The sequence below is a fragment of the Ascaphus truei genome, chromosome 21, assembly GCF_040206685.1.
Source record: "Ascaphus truei isolate aAscTru1 chromosome 21, aAscTru1.hap1, whole genome shotgun sequence".
In the NCBI taxonomy this organism is placed as follows: Eukaryota; Metazoa; Chordata; class Amphibia; order Anura; family Ascaphidae; genus Ascaphus; species Ascaphus truei.
In genome coordinates, this window is record NC_134503.1 from 2984604 (window position 1) to 3006119 (window position 21516).

The window sequence follows — 21516 nt, forward strand, 5'->3', positions numbered from 1 at the left end:
GAATGCCGAGTTGGTCTCCCCTGAGTGGGTTCTTATTGTTAACCATGTAATCCCCATCGATCAGCATTGCATGAGACCAGCCCTGTAACCTTTCCATCCTTTAGCAGTTGTGAGGTTTGAATACATTTTGTGAGCCCCCTCGGATATTTGGACCTTTTTTTGCGGCCTTGTGCTCTGCTCTCTGAATGTTTTTTGCTGTTTTCTACCCGTTGTAATCTGTCGGATTTGCAACCTGTTCCAAACTGCCCAATGCAGAATCTGCCACCTATCTGAGGCTAATATCTGCCATCGTGTGAGAGCAGAGGATGGGGGCCTCTGCTGGGACACATCACCCACTCTTGCTTTGTTTTCTTGTCCTGTATATGATTTGCAGTAATGGATTCACACAGGCTCTTTCATGCCATTTCCCCTAAACACAAAACTTGGGAAAGGAAACATGTATTGTTCCAATGCCCCCTGACAGTTCAGTATCTGGCCTCTGACAGCTGGGTAGTGTTGGTAATCAGCTGCCACCACCAAGATGGCGCCAGCTGGGTAGTGTTGGTAATAAGCTGCCACCACCAAGATGGCGCCGGCTGTGGTCCATCTGTATCAACTAACTTTATTGACAAGTGATGTCGCCAGACTGACGCCGCTGCGGGGCGGAGCTATCAGTGTAATGGCGTCTCGGCGGCCTCCACAGCCGCGGTCTCCGTGGGCCCAGCCCGGGTCTGCCCCCTCCCTGCCCCTTCCTCTGCCCGCAGGCGCTTCCCTCACCCTGCCGCCCGCCCAGAGCGAGTAAAGTCTCCCGTGTCCGGGCCTCCGCCTCGGCCTCAGGTAAAACCCGGGCCTGACACGGCCTCTCCAGGCCCCCGATCCCGCCACAGCCAGGCTGGGGCTTCTCACACCAGCAGCAGCCAGGCGGGGGGCCTCTCACACCAGCAGCAGCCAGGCGGGGGGCCTCTCACACCAGCAGCAGCCAGGCGGGGGGCCTCTCACACCAGCAGCAGCCAGGCGGGGGGCCTCTCACACCAGCAGCAGCCAGGCGGGGGGCCTCTCACACCAGCAGCAGCCAGGCGGGGGGCCTCTCACACCAGCAGCAGCAAGGCGGGGGGCCTCTCACACCAGCAGCAGCCAGGCGGGGGGCCTCTCACACCAGCACCCTCTGTATAGCGTGCAGATACTGTCCGGGCCGCCCCAGCACTCATTCTTCTCCATCATAATATGCTCTTATATTCTGCTGTGTGTGTGCCCGCAGAGCTTACCATCTAATCACCTCTGGGTCAATGCAAATACAAATATAGGAGGATCTCTCCGCTAAATGTAATGGGTTGAATTCGATGGGCATATGTCTTTTTTTTTTTCCGAACCTTAATTACTTTGTGACCTATGTAGGTAAATAGAAAGTGACATTATTTGTGACCTATGTAGGTAAATAGAAAGTGACATTATTTGTGACCTATATGGGTAATTAGAAAGTGACATTATTTGTGACCTATATGGGTAATTAGAAAGTGACATTATTTGTGACCTATATGGGTAATTAGAAAGTGACATTATTTGTGACCTATATGGGTAATTAGAAAGTGACATTATTTGTGACAGTTCACCTTTTTGATCCCGCTGTTGCAGAGGGATAATTCCTGGGTTGATAAGCTGATTTTAAATCCCTAAATGAGATGCAACATTTTGTAACGGCAATACCCTGAAATCCCATCATAATGTGTCCTGCGGGTGACGGGGACCCCGTGTCCGGGCTCTGAACAACTCTGTGCCTGTGGTAGGGTGGATAATCTTGGTCATATGTTGTGGTCTCTTACCTGCATTGTACTGCGCTGCTGTCACCTTATAAATAACAATAACGATGCCCGCAAGTCACCCTGAGTGACACGTCATGTACCGAAAACTATACCTAAGACATGTATAATTCAAATTAATTTTGCATGTTAGTTTGACAATGTCTGTAAACCTTGAGATCTGAAGTCTTGATCTGCCTTCTCATTCCCCTACTCAGTCCCCAGTTATTCTTGTTGGTGATTTGACACACAGATCTTTAGCCTATTAAATATATCCGTGCCGTTCAATTTAATCCTGTCTGGGCTGTATCTCGAGTAGGATAGGTAGTTTGGGATGTAGTATTTAATGGTTAACTGTATACCTCTTACTGAGGCCATGTTTATCCCATGTCTCAACAGGTGTGACCTGCAGTAAGATCACTTGCCTCCAGGGTTTATCGCCTGCACCTATGGGACAATTTGTGATTTAAAAAGGACACTCGTAGCACCAAGGCACCCCTCCCCTCCCCCAGAGGAGTAAGATACTGCGGTTTTTTATTTTTCACTGAGAGCCGTTCACTCCCAGGGACAGACTCCCCGCTGTGTGAGGTGACCGCTGTGGCTGCGGAGGATGGCGTCTGTGCCCGTATACTGCTTGTGCCGCCTGCCTTATGACGTGACGCGCTTTATGATTGAGTGTGACGTCTGCCAGGACTGGTTTCATGGCAGGTAAGTTCAGTACTTCGTATCAGGGGGGCTCAACTCCAGTCCTCAACAGGCCTGGAATTGGGGACACCCGACTGGGCCACTGATTGAGCTACCTGTGCTGAAGCAGGGATGCCCCTAATACCTGGCCTGTTAGTGGCCCTTGAGGACTGGAGTTGGCCACTCCTGTTGTATGGGAATGTGTAATTATATATTATGTTGTGTATACTGCATGTTGTTGTTGATTTGTGCACATTCGACCTGCTTCCTGTGTAAGTGAATCTGCTTTCCTCTTCCTTTCTCTGCTGACAGCTGTGTTGGGGTGGAGGAAGAAAAATCATCTGACATTGACCTGTATCACTGTCCCAACTGCCAGTTATCTCACGGCCCCTCTGTTAGTAAGTAGCTACCTGCTCTATGAAGCTCTTGCTGAGAAGAGGGTACAAAGCAAAGCTGGTCTGGGAGCGGGTACATTGCGATGATATCCACACCAGGGAAAGGGGTTACACAGCGCTGCTCTGGCAGGGAAGGGGTTACACAGCGACGCTCTGGCAGGGAAGGGGATACGCTGCGACGCTCTGGCAGGGAAGGGGTTACGCTGCGACGCTCTGGCAGGGAACGGTACAGATGAGTAAGTCTCCTCTCTATTCTTCGGTCTTGTTGGCTCAGTGAAACGTCGCCGTGGTGCCCAGAAGCAGGATGCCTTGGTCAGCAAGGACGTGGGGAAGCCAGTACAGACCGGAAGCGCCAGCTTCATCAAGGAGCTGAGGGGCCGGAACTTCCCCAGGTAACCTGAGCCCGCCCGCGCTCTCCCCGCCTTCCTGCGCGCCCGCGCTCTCCTTGCCTTTCTGCGCGCCCGCGCTCTCCCCGCCTTCCTGCTCTCCCCGCCTTCCTGCGCGCCCGCGCTCTCCCCGCCTTTCTGCGCGCCCGCGCTCTCCCCGCCTTCCTGCGCGCCCGCGCTCTCCCCGCCTTCCTGCGCGCCCGCGCTCTCCCCGCCTTCCTGCGCGCCCGCGCTCTCCCCGCCTTCCTGCGCGCCCGCGCTCTGTCCGCCTGCCTGCGCGCCCGCGCTCTGTCCGCCTGCCTGCGCGCCCGCGCTCTGTCCGCCTGCCTGCGCGCCCGCGCTCTGTCCGCCTGCCTGCGCGCCCGCGCTCTCCCCGCCTTCCTGCGCGCCCGCGCTCTGTCCGCCTGCCTGCGCGCCCGCGCTCTGTCCGCCTGCCTGCGCGCCCGCGCTCTGTCCGCCTGCCTGCGCGCCCGCGCTCTGTCCGCCTGCCTGCGCGCCCGCGCTCTGTCCGCCTGCCTGCGCGCCCGCGCTCTGTCCGCCTGCCTGCGCGCCCGCGCTCTGTCCGCCTGCCTGCTCTCCCCGCCTTCCTGTGCGCCCGCGCTCTCCCCGCCTGCGCATCTTCTAGCCGCTGCTGATAAGAATGTGTGCCCATCTTGTTCCACGTCCGGCTTTTGTGCTCTGTGCCCCGTGCCTCGTGCTCGTTCCACGTCGGGCTCTGTGTCGGGCTCTGACACATGTTTCCATGTCCAGTGCAGATGAGGTGCTCCTGAAGCCGCAGGGGGCCCAGCTGACGGTGGAGTACCTGGAGGAGAATAGTTTCAGCGTCCCCATCCTGGTTCTGAAGAAGGACGGGCTGGGAATGACGCTCCCTGCTTCCTCCTTCACTGTGTCCGATGTGGAGTATTACGTGGGTATGTCCGGTCTGTAATATGGCATGACACCCGTCACCACGTAGGACTTTCTGCCACAAATAATCCACACATCTCCCCCTTATTCTCTCCCCCCCCCCCTCTGCTGATGGCCCCATCCCATTTCTTGCTTCTGTAAAGCAAATAACGTCTTCCCTATTAATTGCGATGTGCCTCCTCTCTCCTCCTGTCACTTGCAGTTTCTCTCTCCCCTCAACTTCTCTCCAGCAATGTATTTTCTGTGCTCCTCCCCTTTCTCCCCCCTGCTCTCTCTACCTCTTTCCTTTTTTTCAGTGGTCTCTCCCACGCCCTCTTTTATCATGCTCTCTTCCCTCTTCTCTTTCCCCCCCCCCCTCCTTTGCACTCGCCACTCTGCTCCCATTCCCTGCGTCTCCCTCCGTTCTCCACCTTCCTCTTTCTCACGGCCGCTTCCCTGCAGGCCCAGATAAGGAGATAGACGTGATCGATGTAACACGGCAGGCGGACCTGAAGATGAAGCTGAAGGACTTTGTGAAATATTACAACAGCCCCAAGAGAGAGAAAGTGCTGAACGTAATTAGCCTGGAGTTTTCTGAGACCAGGTCTGTGTGTCTGAGAGGGCAGTTTGTGCCCGCTGGGGCAATTAGGGACGGGGCAGATTTCTTGGTTAGCACAGTAAAGGTTATTTAAACCTCTTCCGTCTCTGTAACTTTCTGCCACTCCTCTCTTTCTCTCTCTAGTTAACTTTTCATTTTCTGTCTGGGTTTTTTTTTCTGCCTTACTCTTTCTCCTCCTTTTAATCTCCACCATTAACCCTCCCTCCCTCTGTATCGCTTGTTAATTCTACATGGCATCCAAATAATGGTAACAATTAATGTGCCAGAGACTTCATTATTAAACAATATTTACAATATCCCTCCCTTACCTCTTCCTGTTTGATAATCCTTTCCGTTCCGGCCTTCCCTTCCCTGCTCACACAGACTGACTAACCTGGTGGAAACCCCCAAGCTGGTGCGCAAGTTGTCCTGGGTGGAGAACCTGTGGCCGGAGCAGAGTGTTTTTGAGCGGCCCAATGTCCAGAAGTATTGTTTGATGGGAGTGAAGGACAGTTACACCGATTTCCACATCGACTTCGGGGGCACCTCTGTCTGGTACCACGTTCTTAAGGTGAGGGATCCGATGGCACAACCTTCTCTCTGACGCCCGGAAGCTTTAGGCCGTGATGATACGGGCCGCGTGACGCTTCATGGCTCAATAACAAATTGGTACAATGAATGTGTACATACCTAGCGCGACGCGCGTGCAGACTGGAACGGCGGCAGACCGGAGAACAGACCTGGAGTTTTGTTCTCAGCAGGCGGCGGCCGCGGCACGTAAGCAGTTCGGCCAATGAGGGCAAACCACTCACGGCCACGCCTCCCTGTCTCCGGCTGCCTCCTGCCTGCAGTTCACACGCCGCTTTGCCAGATCGCATTCACGACGTCCCCGGATGGCGCGCACGCCCAGCTGCAGCCGGTGTAATCGTAGCCGAATCTTACATAGAATAGCGCGAAAGTAGTTGGCGGTCTCGGTTCTCTCTTTTTAACCATGGCAGAATGACGCATTTGTTCACATTGTCACGCTGCACTTCTTTACACGGGCAGTGCACCTCTATATTCTGTTTCTTTAAATAGAAATATTAGAAAGAGAGTAATAATGGATCGCAGGCCTTTGTAGCACTACACGAGAGGGACAGACGGGGGTGTATTAATATGGGCATGGCTATAGGTGACCCCACGGTAGTAGAAAGCTTGCTGTTACAGATGTATGTTTTGGGAGCGCTGATACCATATGCCCCATACTGACCAGGAACCCCTGTATTTTGTGCTTAGGGAGAGAAGATCTTTTACCTGATAAGTCCCAGCAGCACCAACCTGTCCCTGTTTGAGTGCTGGAGCAGCTCCTCCAATCAGAACGAGATGTTTTTCGGGGACCAGGTAGATAAGTGCTACAGGTGTTCGGTCAAGCAGGGCCAGACGCTCTTCATCCCCACAGGTGAGAGGACAGGTGAAGGGGAGGGGCTGTGTACTTCGTACATGAAACAGTGCGCTCACGCTTGGCTTGCCCCCCCCCCGCAGGCTGGATTCACTCCGTACTCACCCCCGTGGACTGCTTGGCTTTCGGAGGGAACTTCCTGCACAGTCTGAACATTGACATGCAGCTCCGGTGAGTGAGCGAAGGGAGGGGGGGGAAGGAGCCCCTGCAACAGCATGGAGTTTAGGGATTCATATAGATAACGCAGCTTTCTCCGCACTAAGCACATTGAGGGGGGGGGGACCCATTAACCCTGTAACTTATGGGGTTCTCCCTTCCCTCCCGCAGGGCGTACGAGATTGAAAAGAGGTTAAGCACCGCCGACCTCTTCAAGTTCCCAAACTTTGAGTCCATCTGTTGGTACGTGGGGAAGCATTTACTGGATACGTTCCGTGGTGAGTCTCCCACACCCCGCCGCCAGCCCCTCCCTGGCACTGCCATGCCATGTCGCTGGCCCCTCCCTGGCACTGCCATGCCATGCCGCCAGCCCCTCCCTGGCACTGCCATGCCATGCCGCCAGCCCCTCCCTGGCACTGCCATGCCATGCCGCCAGCCCCTCCCTGGCACTGCCATGCCATGCCGCCAGCCCCTCCCTGGCACTGCCATGCCATGCCGCCAGCCCCTCCCTGGCACTGCCATGCCGCCAGCCCCTCCCTGGCACTGCCATGCCATGTCGCTGGCCCCTCCCTGGCACTGCCATGCCATGTCGCTGGCCCCTCTCTAGCATTGCTATGCCATGTCGCTGGCCCCTCTAGCATTGCTATGCCATGTCGCTGGCCCCTCTCTAGCATTGCTATGCCATGTCGCTGGCCCCTCCCTGGCACTGCCATGCGATGTCGCTGGCCCCTCTAGCATTGCTATGCGATGTCGCTGGCCCCTCTAGCATTGCTATGCCATGTCGCTGGCCCCTCTAGCATTGCTATGCCATGTCGCTGGCCCCTCTAGCATTGCTATGCCATGTCGCTGGCCCCTCTAGCATTGCTATGCCATGTCGCTGGCCCCTCTCTAGCATTGCTATGCCATGTCGCTGGCCCCTCTAGCATTGCTATGCCATGTCGCTGGCCCCTCTCTAGCATTGCTATGCCATGTCGCTGGCCCCTCTAGCATTACTATGCCATGTCGCTGGCCCCTCTAGCATTACTATGCCATGTCGCTGGCCCCTCTAGCATTGCTATGCCATGTCGCTGGCCCCTCCCTGGCACTGCCATGCCATGTCGCTGGCCCCTCTCTAGCATTGCTATGCCATGTCGCTGGCCCCTCTCTAGCATTGCTATGCCATGTCGCTGGCCCCTCTCTAGCATTGCTATGCCATGTCGCTGGCCCCTCCCTGGCACTGCCATGTGATGTCGCTGGCCCCTCTCTAGCATTGCTATGCCATGTCGCTGGCCCCTCCCTGGCACTGCCATGCGATGTCGCTGGCCCCTCCCCGGCACTGCCATGTCGCTGGCCCCTCCCTGGCACTGCCATGTCGCTGGCCCCTCTCTAGCATTGCTATGCCATGTCGCTGGCCCCTCTCTAGCATTGCTATGCCATGTCGCAGGCCCCTCTCTAGCATTGCTATGCCATGTCGCAGGCCCCTCTCTAGCATTGCTATGCCATGTCGCAGGCCCCTCTCTAGCATTGCTATGCCATGTCGCTGGCCCCTCTAGCATTGCTATGCCATGTCGCTGGCCTCTCTAGCATTGCTATGCCATGTCGCTGGCCTCTCTAGCATTGCTATGCCATGTCGCTGGCCCCTCTAGCATTGCTATGCCATGTCGCTGGCCCCTCTCACATTGCTATGCCATGTCGCTGGCCCCTCTCTAGCATTGCTATGCCATGTCGCTGGCCCCTCTCTAGCATTGCTATGCCATGTCGCTGGCCCCTCTCTAGCATTGCTATGCCATGTCGCTGGCCTCTCTAGCATTGCTATGCCATGTCGCTGGCCCCTCTCTAGCATTGCTATGCCATGTCGCTGGCCCCTCTCTAGCATTGCTATGCCATGTCGCTGGCCCCTCTCTAGCATTGCTATGCCATGTCACTGGCCCCTCTCTAGCATTGCTATGCCATGTCGCTGGCCCCTCTCTAGCATTGCTATGCCATGTCGCTGGCCCCTCTCTAGCATTGCTATGCCATGTCGCTGGCCCCTCTCTAGCATTGCTATGCCATGTCGCTGGCCCCTCTCTAGCATTGCTATGCCATGTCGCTGGCCCCTCTAGCATTGCTATGCCATGTCGCTGGCCCCTCTGGCATTGCTATGCCATGTCGCTGGCCCCTCTAGCATTGCTATGCCATGTCGCTGGCCCCTCTAGCATTGCTATGCCATGTCGCTGGCCCCTCTGGCATTGCTATGCCATGTCGCTGGCCCCTCTCTAGCATTGCTATGCCATGTCGCTGGCCCCTCTGGCATTGCTATGCCATGTCGCTGGCCCCTCTCTAGCATTGCTATGCCATGTCGCTGGCCTCTCTAGCATTGCTATGCCATGTCGCTGGCCCCTCTCTAGCATTGCTATGCCATGTCGCTGGCCCCTCTCTAGCATTGCTATGCCATGTCGCTGGCCCCTCTGGCATTGCTATGCCATGTTGCTGGCCCCTCTAGCATTGCTATGCCATGTTTCTGGCCCCTCTGGCATTGTTATGCCATGTCGCTGGCCCCTCTGGCATTGTTATGCCATGTTGCTGGCCCCTCTGGCATTGCTATGCCATGTTGCTGGCCCCTCTAGCATTGCTATGCCATGTTTCTGGCCCCTCTGGCATTGCTATGCCATGTCGCTGGCCCCTCTGGCAGTTATTAATGTGTACAAAAGAAAATCAAGGCGCTAAAAGGTGAATTAATCTGCTGCCTACAGTGAGGTCGAGGATCTCGCACCTCCACAAAAAGTGCTAAACAGGAAAATTATTATTATTGGCTATACTTCCATACATGGAGGTTTCATTTCAATGTGTCTGTTAACTTTAGTATATTTTAATAAATGTTATTTGTTTTAATTTAAGAACTTGTTGAATTTGAATACTTGGTGCACCACAGTGTCTCTTCCTTTCTAGTTATTAATGTGTATACAGCAGCAGCTCCTTGTCAGTTTGGCTGCCAGACCCTCCACTAGGAGAGCCTCATAGAGCAGCCGGTCACCGGCTTCTCCAGCAGGGCGGCGCTCCTGAACTCTGCACTAAGCAGCTGCTCCGATAGCCTTGTGTGTCTGTCTGACCTGTGCCTCCTGTCTGTCCCTTCACTCTGTGTATCCTTAGGGCTGCGAGAGAACAGAAGACACCCAGCTTCTTACCTGGTGCATGGAGCCAAGGCCCTTAACACCGCGTTCAGAGCCTGGACAAAGAAGGAGGTGCGCTTACTATCATATATGTTCTGAGCCGTAACCAACCCTACATACCAAAGCGTGTTCACACACTCCCCCACCGTCGTTCTATAATAGTCTATTTAATAATATCATTTAGTATGTGTGTGTCTGACACTGTACCATCCTTTCCTCTCTGATCTCCTCTTCTGCTGGGTTGTGTAGCTAGGCTTAATCCATGGTTCTGTTCACAGGCGTTGGCGGATCACGAAGAGGAGATCCCTGAGACCATCCTCACAGTTCAGCTCATGAAAGACCTGGACCGGGAGATCCGGCTGATGGAGGTGAGAGGCGTGCGTGTGTGCGTGTGTGCGTGTGTGCGTGCGTGCGTGCGTGCGTGTGTGCGTGTGTGCGTGTGTGCGTGCGTGCGTGTGCGTGTGTGTGTGTGTGTGTGTGTGTGTGTGTGTGTGTCACGGTGTGTGAATGTGTGCAGTTATGCATGTCTCCTTATGTATGCTGTTTAGCCGTATTGTATCTGTCGTGTCTTTATCCGGACCTTGCTGTGTAGTATTTACCTGCGCACATAGCGGGTACCAGAGCTGCCCCCAAACTATCCCAGGGGCCTCTTGACAACACACTGCCTGAATCTGAATAAATTATAAGCGCAACGTTCCTACGCCAGGACTGTGCAAACCAATGCAAACACAATATCATTGTATGTTCTTTAAAAACACAAATAAATTCAATAAAAGTGTGTGTGTTTGTGTGTGTGTGTGTGTGTGTGTGTGTGTGTGTGTGTGTGTGTGTGATATAATAGAGAGGCCTTACCACACATGGTCTAGCCACTGATTGAGCCAACTGTGCTGAAGCAGGGACATTCCCAATACCTGACCTGTTGGTGGCCCTTTAGGACTGGAGTTGGCAACTCCTTGTCTAGCTCATAATCAATAGTGGGTTTCCCATAAATGCCCCACACAGAGGACAATGAATCCCTCAGTCTCTTGCTCTTGGGGTGGAGTTTACTAGATGTTGACCAAGTAATGTCTGCTCAGCTTGTGTTGGATGGCACAGGGCTTTCTTAGCCCCGTTGGAGACAGACGAATGTAACACGGGGATATTCGTCAATCAGCCCTTCCCCTCTGTGTACTGCTTCCGCTGCCTCTGTGACACCCCATATCCTCACCCCACAGGACATCCTGCATCAGAACTTTGAGAAGACTGGAAACGCTTTGGGCCTGACAAGAAGCCCCCCAGCTAGCACCCCCTCTCCCTCTAAAGCAGCCCTCCCCGCAAAGAGCTTCAAGAAGAGGGGTCTGAAAGCCAAGGAGCTAGTCAAGAAAGGTGGGAGGAAGAGCAGAGAAGGGCAGGAGGGCAGCAGAAGCCCCGAGTCCCCGGGGTCACCCACACGCCAGAAACAGAAGAAAACGGGGACCCCCAAAAAAGAAAAGGTAGTGAATTGGTAACATTGCACAAAAATCGCACACCGCACCAGTCACTGCCATACACTGACGCCCGCACACCCGAGACGAGGCGCACGAGCACGCGCTCCTGACACGAGCACGCGTGCACACATGCAACTGGCAAACACACACGCACCTGGCAAACACACACGCACCTGGCAAACACACACGCACCTGGCAAACACACACGCACCTGGCAAACACACACGCACCTGGCAAACACACACGCACCTGGCAAACACACACGCACCTGGCAAACACACACGCACCTGGCAAACACACACGCACCTGGCAAACACACACGCACCTGGCAAACACGCACCTGGCAAACACACGCACCTGGCAAACACACGCACCTGGCAAACACACACGCACTCACCTGGCGCGCGCGCACACTCACCTGGCGCGCGCGCACTCACCTGGCGCGCGCGCACACGCACCTGGCGCACACGCACCTGGCGCGCGCGCACGCACCTGGCGCGCGCGCGCGCGCACGCACCTGGCGCGCGCACACGCACCTGGCGCGCGCACACGCACCTGGCGCGCGCACACGCACCTGGCGCGCACACATGGACCTGACGCGCGCACACTGTCTTTGTTTCCCTGACTGTCTCTCCTCGCTGTCTGTCCTCTGTCTCTTTCTCTCCACTTTTTCTCTCATAATGTACTTTTTTTTCTCTCAATCGCTCCGCTCATCTAACCCCTCTCTGCCTCTCTCCCTCTCTTTGTCTCTCGCTTCCTTTCCTCCCCCCTCCCCACTCCTCTTGCTCAGGGGGAAGCTGGATCGCTGAGTCTCCTTGAGAAGCAGCAGAGCTCCCTCCTGGATTCTGGTATAACCGAGAATAAACTAAAGCTGGTGCTTTCCAACGGCACCACCGTGAGGTGAGTGTCTCTCTTCCCCTCCTTCCTGCCCGTCCCCGCCTCTCCTTCCTGCCCATAGACGCCCGCTCCCTCCTACCTACCTGTCCCCTCGTGCCTGCCCGCCCCCACCTCTCCTGCCTGCCCGCCCCCACCTCTCCTGCATGCCCATCGACGCCCGCTCCCTCCTACCTGACCTCTCCTGCCTGCCCATCGACGCCCGCTCCCTCCTGCCCACCACCTCCACAGAGCATCAAGTTCTCGCCTTCCCAAATGACTATGAGTAACAGCGGGCAGCTCCCGCAGTGTTGCTACAGAAATGCCCGGGTATATAGGAGGGAGCGTGTTGGCAGAGAGGTGGGATTGCAGCTTCCATTCGCAGTGGGCAGTGGTCGCCTCTGACTGGGGGAACCTGTTCCCATGTCTCGCAGCGGTAAGAAGGTGCGCGTGGGGGCCGGCAAACGGACTGCACTGTCCAGTAAACACCTCAAGGGGGAGCCGTTGGACTCGGACCACCCGTCCAGGGACCCTTTCCTCCTGGATTCGGAGGACGACCTGCAGATTGATGAGACCCCGCGCAAGGAGCGGAAATCTGCCCCGCAGAAGCGGAAGCTCCACAGTATGTACGCCCCGATTTAAAGCCCGACCTTAACTTATACTGGGGATGCATTAACGTGAAACCGTCTGGTTAAAGGGGCGATCCAAATCATTTGCTTTTAACACAGGCTTGAAGCGGGGGGTTTCCGGAGCCGAACCCCTTAATTTCAGCTCCAGGGACGCCCTGCTTCCAGAGATGCCTGCCTAGTGCCTGCGTAGTAGCTGCCTGGCGCCTGCCTGGCGCCTGCCTAGCGCCTGCGTAGTGCCTGCGTAGTAGCTGCCTAGTGCCTGCGTAGTAGCTGCCTGGCGCCTGCGTAGCGCCTGCGTAGTAGCTGCCTGTAGACGCTCTGGCTGAGCTTGCTGGGGTTTAAAGCTTACGCGGGCCAATAGGAAGCCGACCCTGATGATGTCGCGGCTTCCTATTGGCCCGCAGAGCGCGGGAGCTTTGCAGCTTCATTGAATGAGCACTGGTAGCCGGCACGGAGGTAAGCACCTCCGGAAGCAGGGGTCCCCAGCGCTGGAAGTAACGGGGTTCAGCCCTGGGGAGACCCCCTGCTTCAATCCTATGTAAGGAAATGAAATAAACACGAAATGGATTGCGGCTTTAATGCATTTCCGGCTAAGTTGTCTTTCCCAATCTCTCCATCAATACTCCACGCTCTGAAAGAATCACTAGTATCTCACTCTGCCTACAAACTATGCGTGGGGGAGAGACGCTCTCTCCAACTTCCTCTTACAAGTATTTTGCTCCATAATAACGAAGAGTATTCTAAGGTTGCAAGGGACACATGTAACAATGAGGATGACCGTCCCCTGGAGCTAAAATCGCACTACTTTTAGCTCCGGACATTTAAACGGTCGTCCAATAGGAAGCCACAACGTCGCCCCCCACCCCCACGGGGACATTGCGGCAATCTATTGGCCCGCGGCACCCGCAAGGTCTGGCGGAAAAGAAGGCGGATCAGCGGGTGCGCCGGAAACATGGCTGTAAATCCTCCGCACGTTCCGGGCCCTCAGTTGCACTTCTCTCTCCTGCAGAGTTCCCACGGAAACTCCCACGTGCGAAGCCGTGCTCCGACCCCGACCGCGTGCGCGAGCCGGGAGAGCTGGAGTTTGATGTGGAGGTAAAGTCTGCCGAGGCGAGCGGTGATGTGGCTGCGCCCCGTAGTGTGTGCGGGACATGTGCAAGTCTCTCCCCCTCACTGTGAATGGTCTCTGTCCCTACAGGAAGATTACACCACAGATGAGGAAATGGGGGAGGCCGACGGGGACCAGCTAGGGGCCAGCAGCGGGGGGATATTGGACCTCCTAAAAGCGAGCCGACAGGTCGGGGGGCCGGACTACTCGGAGCTCGAGTAAGGAGAGGCAACGAGCTCAATGTAGCAATCCCAATTTCTCTCTCCTCCCTCCTCTCCTCCTCCCTTCTCTCTCTCTCTCTCCTCCCTTCTCTCTCTCCTCCCTGCTCTCTCTCCTCCCTGCTCTCTCTTTCCTCCTCCCTGCTCTCTCTCTTTCCTCCTCCCTGCTCTCTCTCTTTCCTCCTCCCTGCTCTCTCTCTTTCCTCCTCCCTGCTCTCTCTCTTTCCTCCTCCCTGCTCTCTCTCTTTCCTCCTCCCTGCTCTCTCTCTTTCCTCCTCCCTGCTCTCTCTCTTTCCTCCTCCCTGCTCTCTCTCTTTCCTCCTCCCTGCGCTCTCTCTTTCCTCCTCCCTGCGCTCTCTCTTTCCTCCTCCCTGCGCTCTCTCTCCCCCTTCCTGCGTGCACTCTCTCTTCCCCCTCCCTGCGCGCACTCTCTCTTCCCCCTCCCTGCGCGCACTCTCTCTTCCCCCTCCCTGCGCGCACTCTCTCTCTTCCCCCTCCCTGCGCGCACTCTCTCTCTTCCCCCTCCCTGCGCGCACACTCTCTCTTCCCCCTCCCTGCGCGCACTCTCTCTCTTCCCCCTCCCTGCGCGCACTCTCTCTCTTCCCCCTCCCTGCGCGCGCTCTCTCTCTTCCCCCTCCCTGCGTGCGCTCTCTCTCTTCCCCCTCTCTGCGTGCGCTCTCTCTCTTCCCCCTCCCTGCGTGCGCTCTCTCTCTTCCCCCTCCCTGTGCGCGCACCCTCTCTTCCCCCTCCCTGCGTGCGCTCTCTCTCTTCCCCCTCCCTGCGCGCGCACTCTCTCTTCCCCCTCCCTGCGCGCGAACTCTCTCTTCCCCCTCCCTGCGCGCGCACTCTCTCTTCCCCCTCCCTGCGCGCACTCTCTCTCACCCTCTTCCATCCTTTTTTTCCTTTTCCTCTCCTTGTTCCTCTCCATGTCTGTGTCTCCCTGCAGTGAAGCCCCTGCCTCTCCCAGCACACAGGAAGCTATCCAGGGCATGCTATGCATGGCGAATCTGCAGTCGTCGTCCTCCTGCACTCCCGCATCCAGTCTCCAGGCCTGGTGGGCAGCTGGTCAGGAAACCAGCGCGGGGGCTGCAGCCCCACAGGGGGGCAGTAAGGCTACTGGGGCCAACAACAAACCCGGCAGCAACGGAACCAGCGGCAGCACTGGAGGCAGCAAAGTCATCCAGAGGCCCGGAAAGAGGCCAGTGAAACGTCCGGCACATCGCAGCATGGACAGCGAGGATGAAGACAGTGGGGATGAGCACGAGACACTAGGGGCCTGCTTCAGGGACTCTGAGTACAGTGAGTACCCACTCATACTAACCACTATCTAAGGCTTCGTCCATGGTTCTTGCTGCCGTGCGGAGGCGTGCTGAGGCTGAGGGAAAGCGGGTGCTTTCCCTGGCCTTAGACAGCGCGCCGTCCGTGGGCTTGTCGACGGGCGGGCCAGTGACGTCATAGAGCTGGTTCGCCCTCATTGGGCGAACCGCTCACGTGACCGGTCCTGCGCTCCGGCGAGCGCGAAGATTAAAAATTTTCCTAAGACCTACTCTTCCGCGCGCTTGCGGAAGCGTAGGCGAGCCCCTACTAAAGCCGCTCTCATTGCGGCTGTAGGGGCTCAGTGCCGAGCGGAAGCGCGCCTCCGCCCGCAAGCACTAAACATGGACGCGGCCTAAACCAGGTGGCACTAGGGACCCACTTATACTGCTGTCCGTACACATCCTGTGTTAGGGACCCTCACTCACCTTGGTGTCTGTAACTCATCCCGGCCCTCACAATATTTCACCTCCATGTCCCTCCCCACCCTCCCCACCCTCCCTGTGTCCTCGCGGTCACTTGCACTCTGACGTTGAGCACATGCTCCCAATGCTGCGTCCACAGTTTACCCGTCCCTGGAGTCCGATGACGATGACCCCGCTCTGAGATCCCGTCCCAAGAAGAAGAAACAGACGGACGATGCTCCATGGAACCCTAAAGGTACTAACGGGGGGGGGAACCCTAAAGGTACTACCGGGGGGGGGGGGGGAACCCTAAAGGTACTAACGGGGGGGGGGGGGAGAAACCCTAAAGGTACTAACGGGGGGGGAAACCCTAAAGGTACTAACGGGGGGGGGAAACCCTAAAGGTACTAACGGGGGGGGGGAACCCTAAAGGTACTAACGGGGGGGGGGGAACCCTAAAGGTACTAACGGGGGGGGGAACCTTAAGGGAACCAACGGGGGGGGGGAACCCTAAAGGTACTAACGGGGGGGGGACCCTAAAGGTACTAACTCCAGTCCTCAAGGGCCACCAACAGGTCAGGTTTTCAGGATATCCCTGCTTCAGCACAGGTGGCTCAGTCGAAGACTAAGCCACTGATTGAGCCACCTGTGCTGAAGCTGGGATAACCTGAAAACCTGACCTGTTGGTGGCCCTTGAGGACTGGAGCTGATCCCCCCCCACCCCCACGTTATACTAATAAAGATGCCACTGATTTGAGTTCTCTCTTTCCCCCGTCACAGCACGCGTCACACCAACACTCCCCAAACAAGCCCGCCCAGTGCGGGAGGGGACACGCGTGGCTTCCGTGGAAACCGGACTGGCTGTAGCCGCGGCAAAACTGTCCCAGCAGGTGTGTGTGTCCAGGAGGAAGGGTCACTTGGCCTGATGTGTGATAGAGGATCCTCTGTGACACAGGCACAGCGCCCCCGTCCCCAGCACTCCTGAAACTGCCCCGTACTCCCAATGAGTTGTTTTCTGACCTTTGCCCTTTTGTCAGGAGCAGCAGAAATCTCGGCGGAAGAAAGTGAGCAGCAAGAAGAAGCCGGCAATCGAGCCGGAGCTGCCGCCTCTGCCGGCGGAGCCCGACCCGCCCCCTCCTGAGCCGCAGGTTGAGGTGTTTTCGGGCAGCCTGGCTGACCACGAGTATACAGCCGGCCCCAATATATTCGGATTGGCTCAGGTTAACCGTGGCACCACCCCGATGGCACCGGGAGTCTTCCTGTCCCACCGGCGGCTGTCAGCCACCTCCCTGGGGAACCAGGCAGCGCAGGGTAAGGAAGGGTGGCACACTGGTAGAGTATGCCATGTTTATGATCATTTATGGCACCAACATGTTCTGTAGCACGGCACAACAGGAAATGACAGACGGCAGCAATATATACTGTTTAATATGAATGTAAAGCCGCAGCACGTATTGGTGCTCAGTCCTGTACAAGTCCTCTCTTGTTCTTCGCACCGCAGTGAGTTGGAAGAGAGGTTTGGGCTTTTCCAAGAGAAGCAGAAGTCTGGAGGTGTTAGCAAAGAACCTCTCCGCACTTCAGCCTCTCCGATACCTCCAGTGTCACAAGTATGGTTCCTCCCGAGTCTCGCAGGGAAGGGTGGGAGCTGGGTTGGTCCCTTTTCTTCCATGTAATAACAGAGGAGGGGGTATGATACATTTTTATTGGACCAACCAGTAGTTATGTTAAAAGCTTTCCAACCTCTCGGTGTCCTTCATCGGGTCCTACTCCTACCCAGAGAGGTTGGGAGAGTTTGTAACACATCAACTACTTGTTGGTCCAATAAAAAGGTATTATACCCCCTCTCCCGTCCCTACTCCCGAGTCAAGTAAATGTGTAAATCATGTCCGAGTTGTAGTTTAAAGCCGGCACGCCCCTCGCTGGATTGTAGGTCGTTCTGCAGCTGCCTGTGTTGAATTCCTTCACCCCTCAGCATTTCTCTCACTGCATCTCCTTCTTTTCCACGTCTTCTAGGTAAACGGCCCAAAAAAGGTTTGGCCACCGCCAAGCAGCGTCTGGGGAAGATCCTGAAAATCCACCGCAACGGGAAACTGCTTTTGCTGTGATCTACTCTCCTCACACACCCTCTCGCCCCCACCACAGACCCTAAAACAGTTGGACAGAGCCCCCTTAGTGGGCTGAAGGTCTGGGGGGGGCGCAGAGCTGGATCCCCACCCGCTATGAACACCTATTTTTATACCTACAGATACAGACATTGCGTCCTTTTTCATGAAGAAACTCCAAACCAAAAAGGCAGCGTCTCCCAGCGGCAGCTCAGCCACGGAGGAAGGTCAGAGCCACGGAGGAAGGTCATAGCCACGGAGGGAAGTCACAGCCAAAGGCCGAGAGTAGAGTGCGTCTGAGTTGCCGCTGTGATAGACCTCGTGGCTTGGTGACCATTGCCTCGCCGTCTTTTTACCCGCCGGTCCCCTGAAACTGCCCCGTACAAGGGCAGAATAAGGTTTGCATACGTGATGGAGCAAAAGGTGCAATCTCGCTAGCACAGGTCTGTGTAGCCCAGGTTTGTACATTGAGGTTTGGGAGATTGTAAAATCCCAAACTGACTGAAGCCATCTGCCACGTTAACCCTTTCATTGCTTGGATCTCAGGCAGTAGAGTGGTGAAGTTTCAATAACTAAAGCTTGTTTTTAATCTCTCCCTTCACAGCGCGGTCTGGTTGCTCCTGCGTGGGGAGCAGGAGCCCGGTACCAGCACTGCAGCTAGCGCTCTCTTATCCCGAGTGTCACGTAGTGAAGTCCTCACTTCCAAGGCTGTTTTGTATGATTTCTTGTTAGATTCCTTCCCTGTTGTTGCAGCGCCCCTGTCACATGGCGGCAGTCACAGGCGTGAAGAGTAGTGGCTGCCCCTGTGTGTCAGGGTGGGAGAGTCTGCTGTCTTACCACATCACCGCCACGGCATTCCTGAATCATGAGGACTAAATCAGCCGTTTCCACTGTCAGCACTTGGTTTGAACGCGTCGAGGACACTAGCGATGAACAAATACATGTGTAACGGTGTGCGTGGGCGTGAATAACGGCAGTGCCACGGGAAAGGTTACACGGGCAGTGTAGGAATAAGAGATATTCCACGAGTTCACAAAGAGCCATTTTCACGCCTCTGCCTCACTTCAGACAACTAGGGCAATATCGGCACAGCTGTCCCGTGTGGCGGGCTGGGGAAGTGCTCGGACCGGAGCTCCCTATACTGCCGGAGGTGGTCTAGTCTGGATTTGCGCAGCTTTTCGAGAGATGTTCCCCTTCCTTCCTTGTCTCGCTCGCCCCTTCCTTCCTTCCTTGTCTCGCTCGCCCCTTCCTTCCTTCCTTGTCTCGCTCGCCCCTTCCTTGTCTCGCTCGCCCCTTCTTCCTTCCTTGTCTCGCTCGCCCTTCCTTCCTTGTCTCGCTCGCCCTTTCTTCCTTCCTTCCTCGTCTCGCTCGCCCTTCCTTCCTTCCTTGTCTCGCTCGCCCTTTCTTCCTTCCTTCCTTGTCTCGCTCGCCCTTTCTTCCTTCCTTCCTTGTCTCGCTCGCCCTTTCTTCCTTCCTTCCTTGTCTCGCTCGCCCTTTCTTCCTTCCTTCCTTGTCTCGCTCGCCCCTTTCTTCCTTCCTTCCTTGTCTCGCTCGCCCCTTACTTCCTTCCTTGTCTCGCTCGCCCCTTTCTTTCTTCCTTCCTTGTCTCGCTCGCCCCTTTCTTCCTTCCTTCCTTGTCTCGCTCGCCCCTTCCTTCCTTCCTTGTCTCGCTCGCCCCTTCCTTCCTTGTCTCGCTCGCCCCTTTCTTCCTTCCTTCCTTGTCTCGCTCGCCCCTTTCTTTCTTCCTTCCTTGTCTCGCTCGCCCCTTTCTTTCTTCCTTCCTTGTCTCGCTCGCCCCTTTCTTCCTTCCTTCCTTGTCTCGCTCGCCCCTTTCTTCCTTCCTTCCTTGTCTCGCTCGCCCCTTTCTTCCTTCCTTCCTTGTCTCGCTCGCCCCTTTCTTCCTTCCTTCCTTGTCTCGCTCGCCCCTCTCTTCCTTCCTTCCTTGTCTCGCTCGCCCCTCTCTTCCTTCCTTCCTTGTCTCGCTCGCCCCTTTCTTCCTTCCTTCCTTGTCTCGCTCGCCCCTTTCTTCCTTCCTTCCTTGTCTCGCTCCTTCCTTCCTTCCTTGTCTCGCTCGCCCCTTTCTTCCTTCGTTTACCTCCCCCGCCCTTCCTTACCTTCCTGTGCAGTGTGCAACACTTTTTTTGTAATAATGTACAACGATGGATAATGCAGCAAAGATAATCTAACCTGCCCGGCTGCCAGCGGTGGAAGAAACAGCTTGCAAGTTTCTGAGAGGGAGCTCTGTAACCCTGAACGCTACCGGATAAAAGGGAATTCCGAACACAGCAGCATAATAACACTCATTGTTTTATTATTCCCGTCGGACACATACTATATTTTTAAAAGGAATTGTTTCTGGTTTTATTTGCTTATACATAAAGGGAGTGCATACAGTATGAAACACAACTGAGGTGCCCTTGTGTGAAACATAGTAATACCTGGCAGCACTCAGAACATTTGCAAAGCAACTGGCCAATAAAGACAAAAAAGGTCCCAGTCCACTATAGCAAAAGGCTGCACTATACATAACATGTCGGCTGGTTACTCTGCGCAAATCTCCTTTCAGGGCAGGGGCCATGCAGCCATCTACACCGTGTCGGGATTAATCGTACCACGTCCATCCGGCTCCCACTGTTATGCATAGTACAGCCTTTTTGTACACGGAGGAGTGAGAACTATTTTTTGTCTTTAATAAATGCCCTGTTTCTTGGCAAATTATTTAAGGGCTGTCTGATTAATATATATTTTTTTCTTTTGTCGTAGTTTTATTTGCAGCATATTGTAGCCCCATCCACGTTGCTTCAGCCAACCTTTCAGGCATGCCCATACATTTTTGAATATACAGCCCCCTCCCTTAATTCCCCCCCCCCTACCTCTAAGCATTTTAACTTGGAGGGGGGGGGGGGCTAGGGAGAGACCTCTGATCCCACGGAAAAAGCGAGCTGATGCCCCCTGAGGACGTGGGTCAAACTTCCAGGGAGGCCCAACTTCCGAATCAAGATGGCTGGCTGTTCCAAATGCCATCAGCCCGCCCGGCCACAGGTTAACCACCCCCAGCTTAGAGGAGCGAAATAAAAAACTGCAGCAGCAGCAGAGATGGTTTAACCCCTTTGCGATGCACTGCAGCAAGTACTGCAGCTTTAACATGTCAGCCGCCGGCCTCGTACATACGGTAAAAGATGGTATTTTGTTTAGCATTTTCCTTGTAACGCGCAACGCTACCCCATCCATTGCACTGTTTTGTACCCCACGAACGGCTCAGGATTAAGGAAGACTTCAACCATAGGATTTAAAAAAAAAAAAAAAAGGACTTTTTTCGCCAGCCCAGGGAAGGAGATTTTTATTGATTTGTAAGATATATTTTTTTTTTTTACAGACAGAAAAATGAAGACAAAAAAAAAAAGCCCCTCTAAAGAAGCAGAAGTGTGGGTTTATTTTCCGCGATGTTTGCGCATTTGCTGGGTGTTACATGGCGGCTGTTTTAGCTGCTGCTTTTTCGTCCGTTTACTAATGTAATTTATATATTTTTTAGAATGTCTTTGTTTTCCCTTCTGGTAGTGATAAAAGGATACACCTGCCTTGTGCTCGCATCATGAACTCTTTGTGCTCTACTTGTGTCTGTATGCGCAATGCTTGCCTTTCATATTCACAAATCAATTCAAAAGAGGTTTAAACATGTGTCTTAGACCAACACCGTACGTCTCAAATACTATTTTGTAAAAAACAAACAAAAACCTGGTCCCACCGTGATGGAAAAAAACAAATCCTGCTTTTTCCAAAAGGTTATTACTGCCATCAAACCATCTTACACTCTTGCCTCACTATCTCCTCTCACTCCAAGACCCCCTCTCCCCCCCCCACCCAACAATCTTACCTTGGTGCGATGAGGTCTCTTCAGTGCTGATCCGGTCCAAAGACTCCGCCGCACTGTCCTCCAGTCGGACTTGACAGGGAGGG

The 21516-nt window shown here is 55.1% G+C and overlaps 1 protein-coding gene across 6 annotated transcripts; it reads left to right on the top strand.

Moving 5' to 3' along the window:
• Positions 1–616: 616 nt before the first annotated feature.
• Positions 617–21156, top strand: PHF8 (PHD finger protein 8). Of its 6 annotated transcripts, none has more exons than XM_075578440.1 (22): positions 617–816; positions 2175–2483; positions 2772–2857; positions 3114–3246; positions 3991–4151; positions 4588–4729; positions 5108–5294; positions 5999–6161; positions 6245–6332; positions 6489–6595; positions 9426–9517; positions 9724–9813; positions 10660–10917; positions 11702–11811; positions 12219–12406; positions 13423–13508; positions 13612–13739; positions 14686–15038; positions 15618–15713; positions 16238–16347; positions 16495–16768; positions 17471–21156. In XM_075578440.1, exons 2-22 carry the CDS (start codon positions 2386–2388, stop codon positions 17560–17562), a joined length of 3042 nt encoding a protein of 1013 aa, XP_075434555.1. In that variant the 5' UTR covers positions 617–816; positions 2175–2385; the 3' UTR covers positions 17563–21156. The 6 variants fall into 6 exon arrangements, with proteins under 6 accessions (XP_075434555.1, XP_075434558.1, XP_075434560.1 ...); XM_075578443.1 differs by having other exon boundaries at positions 16501–16768; XM_075578445.1 differs by having other exon boundaries at positions 14707–15038.
• The last annotated feature ends 360 nt before the right edge of the window (positions 21157–21516 follow it).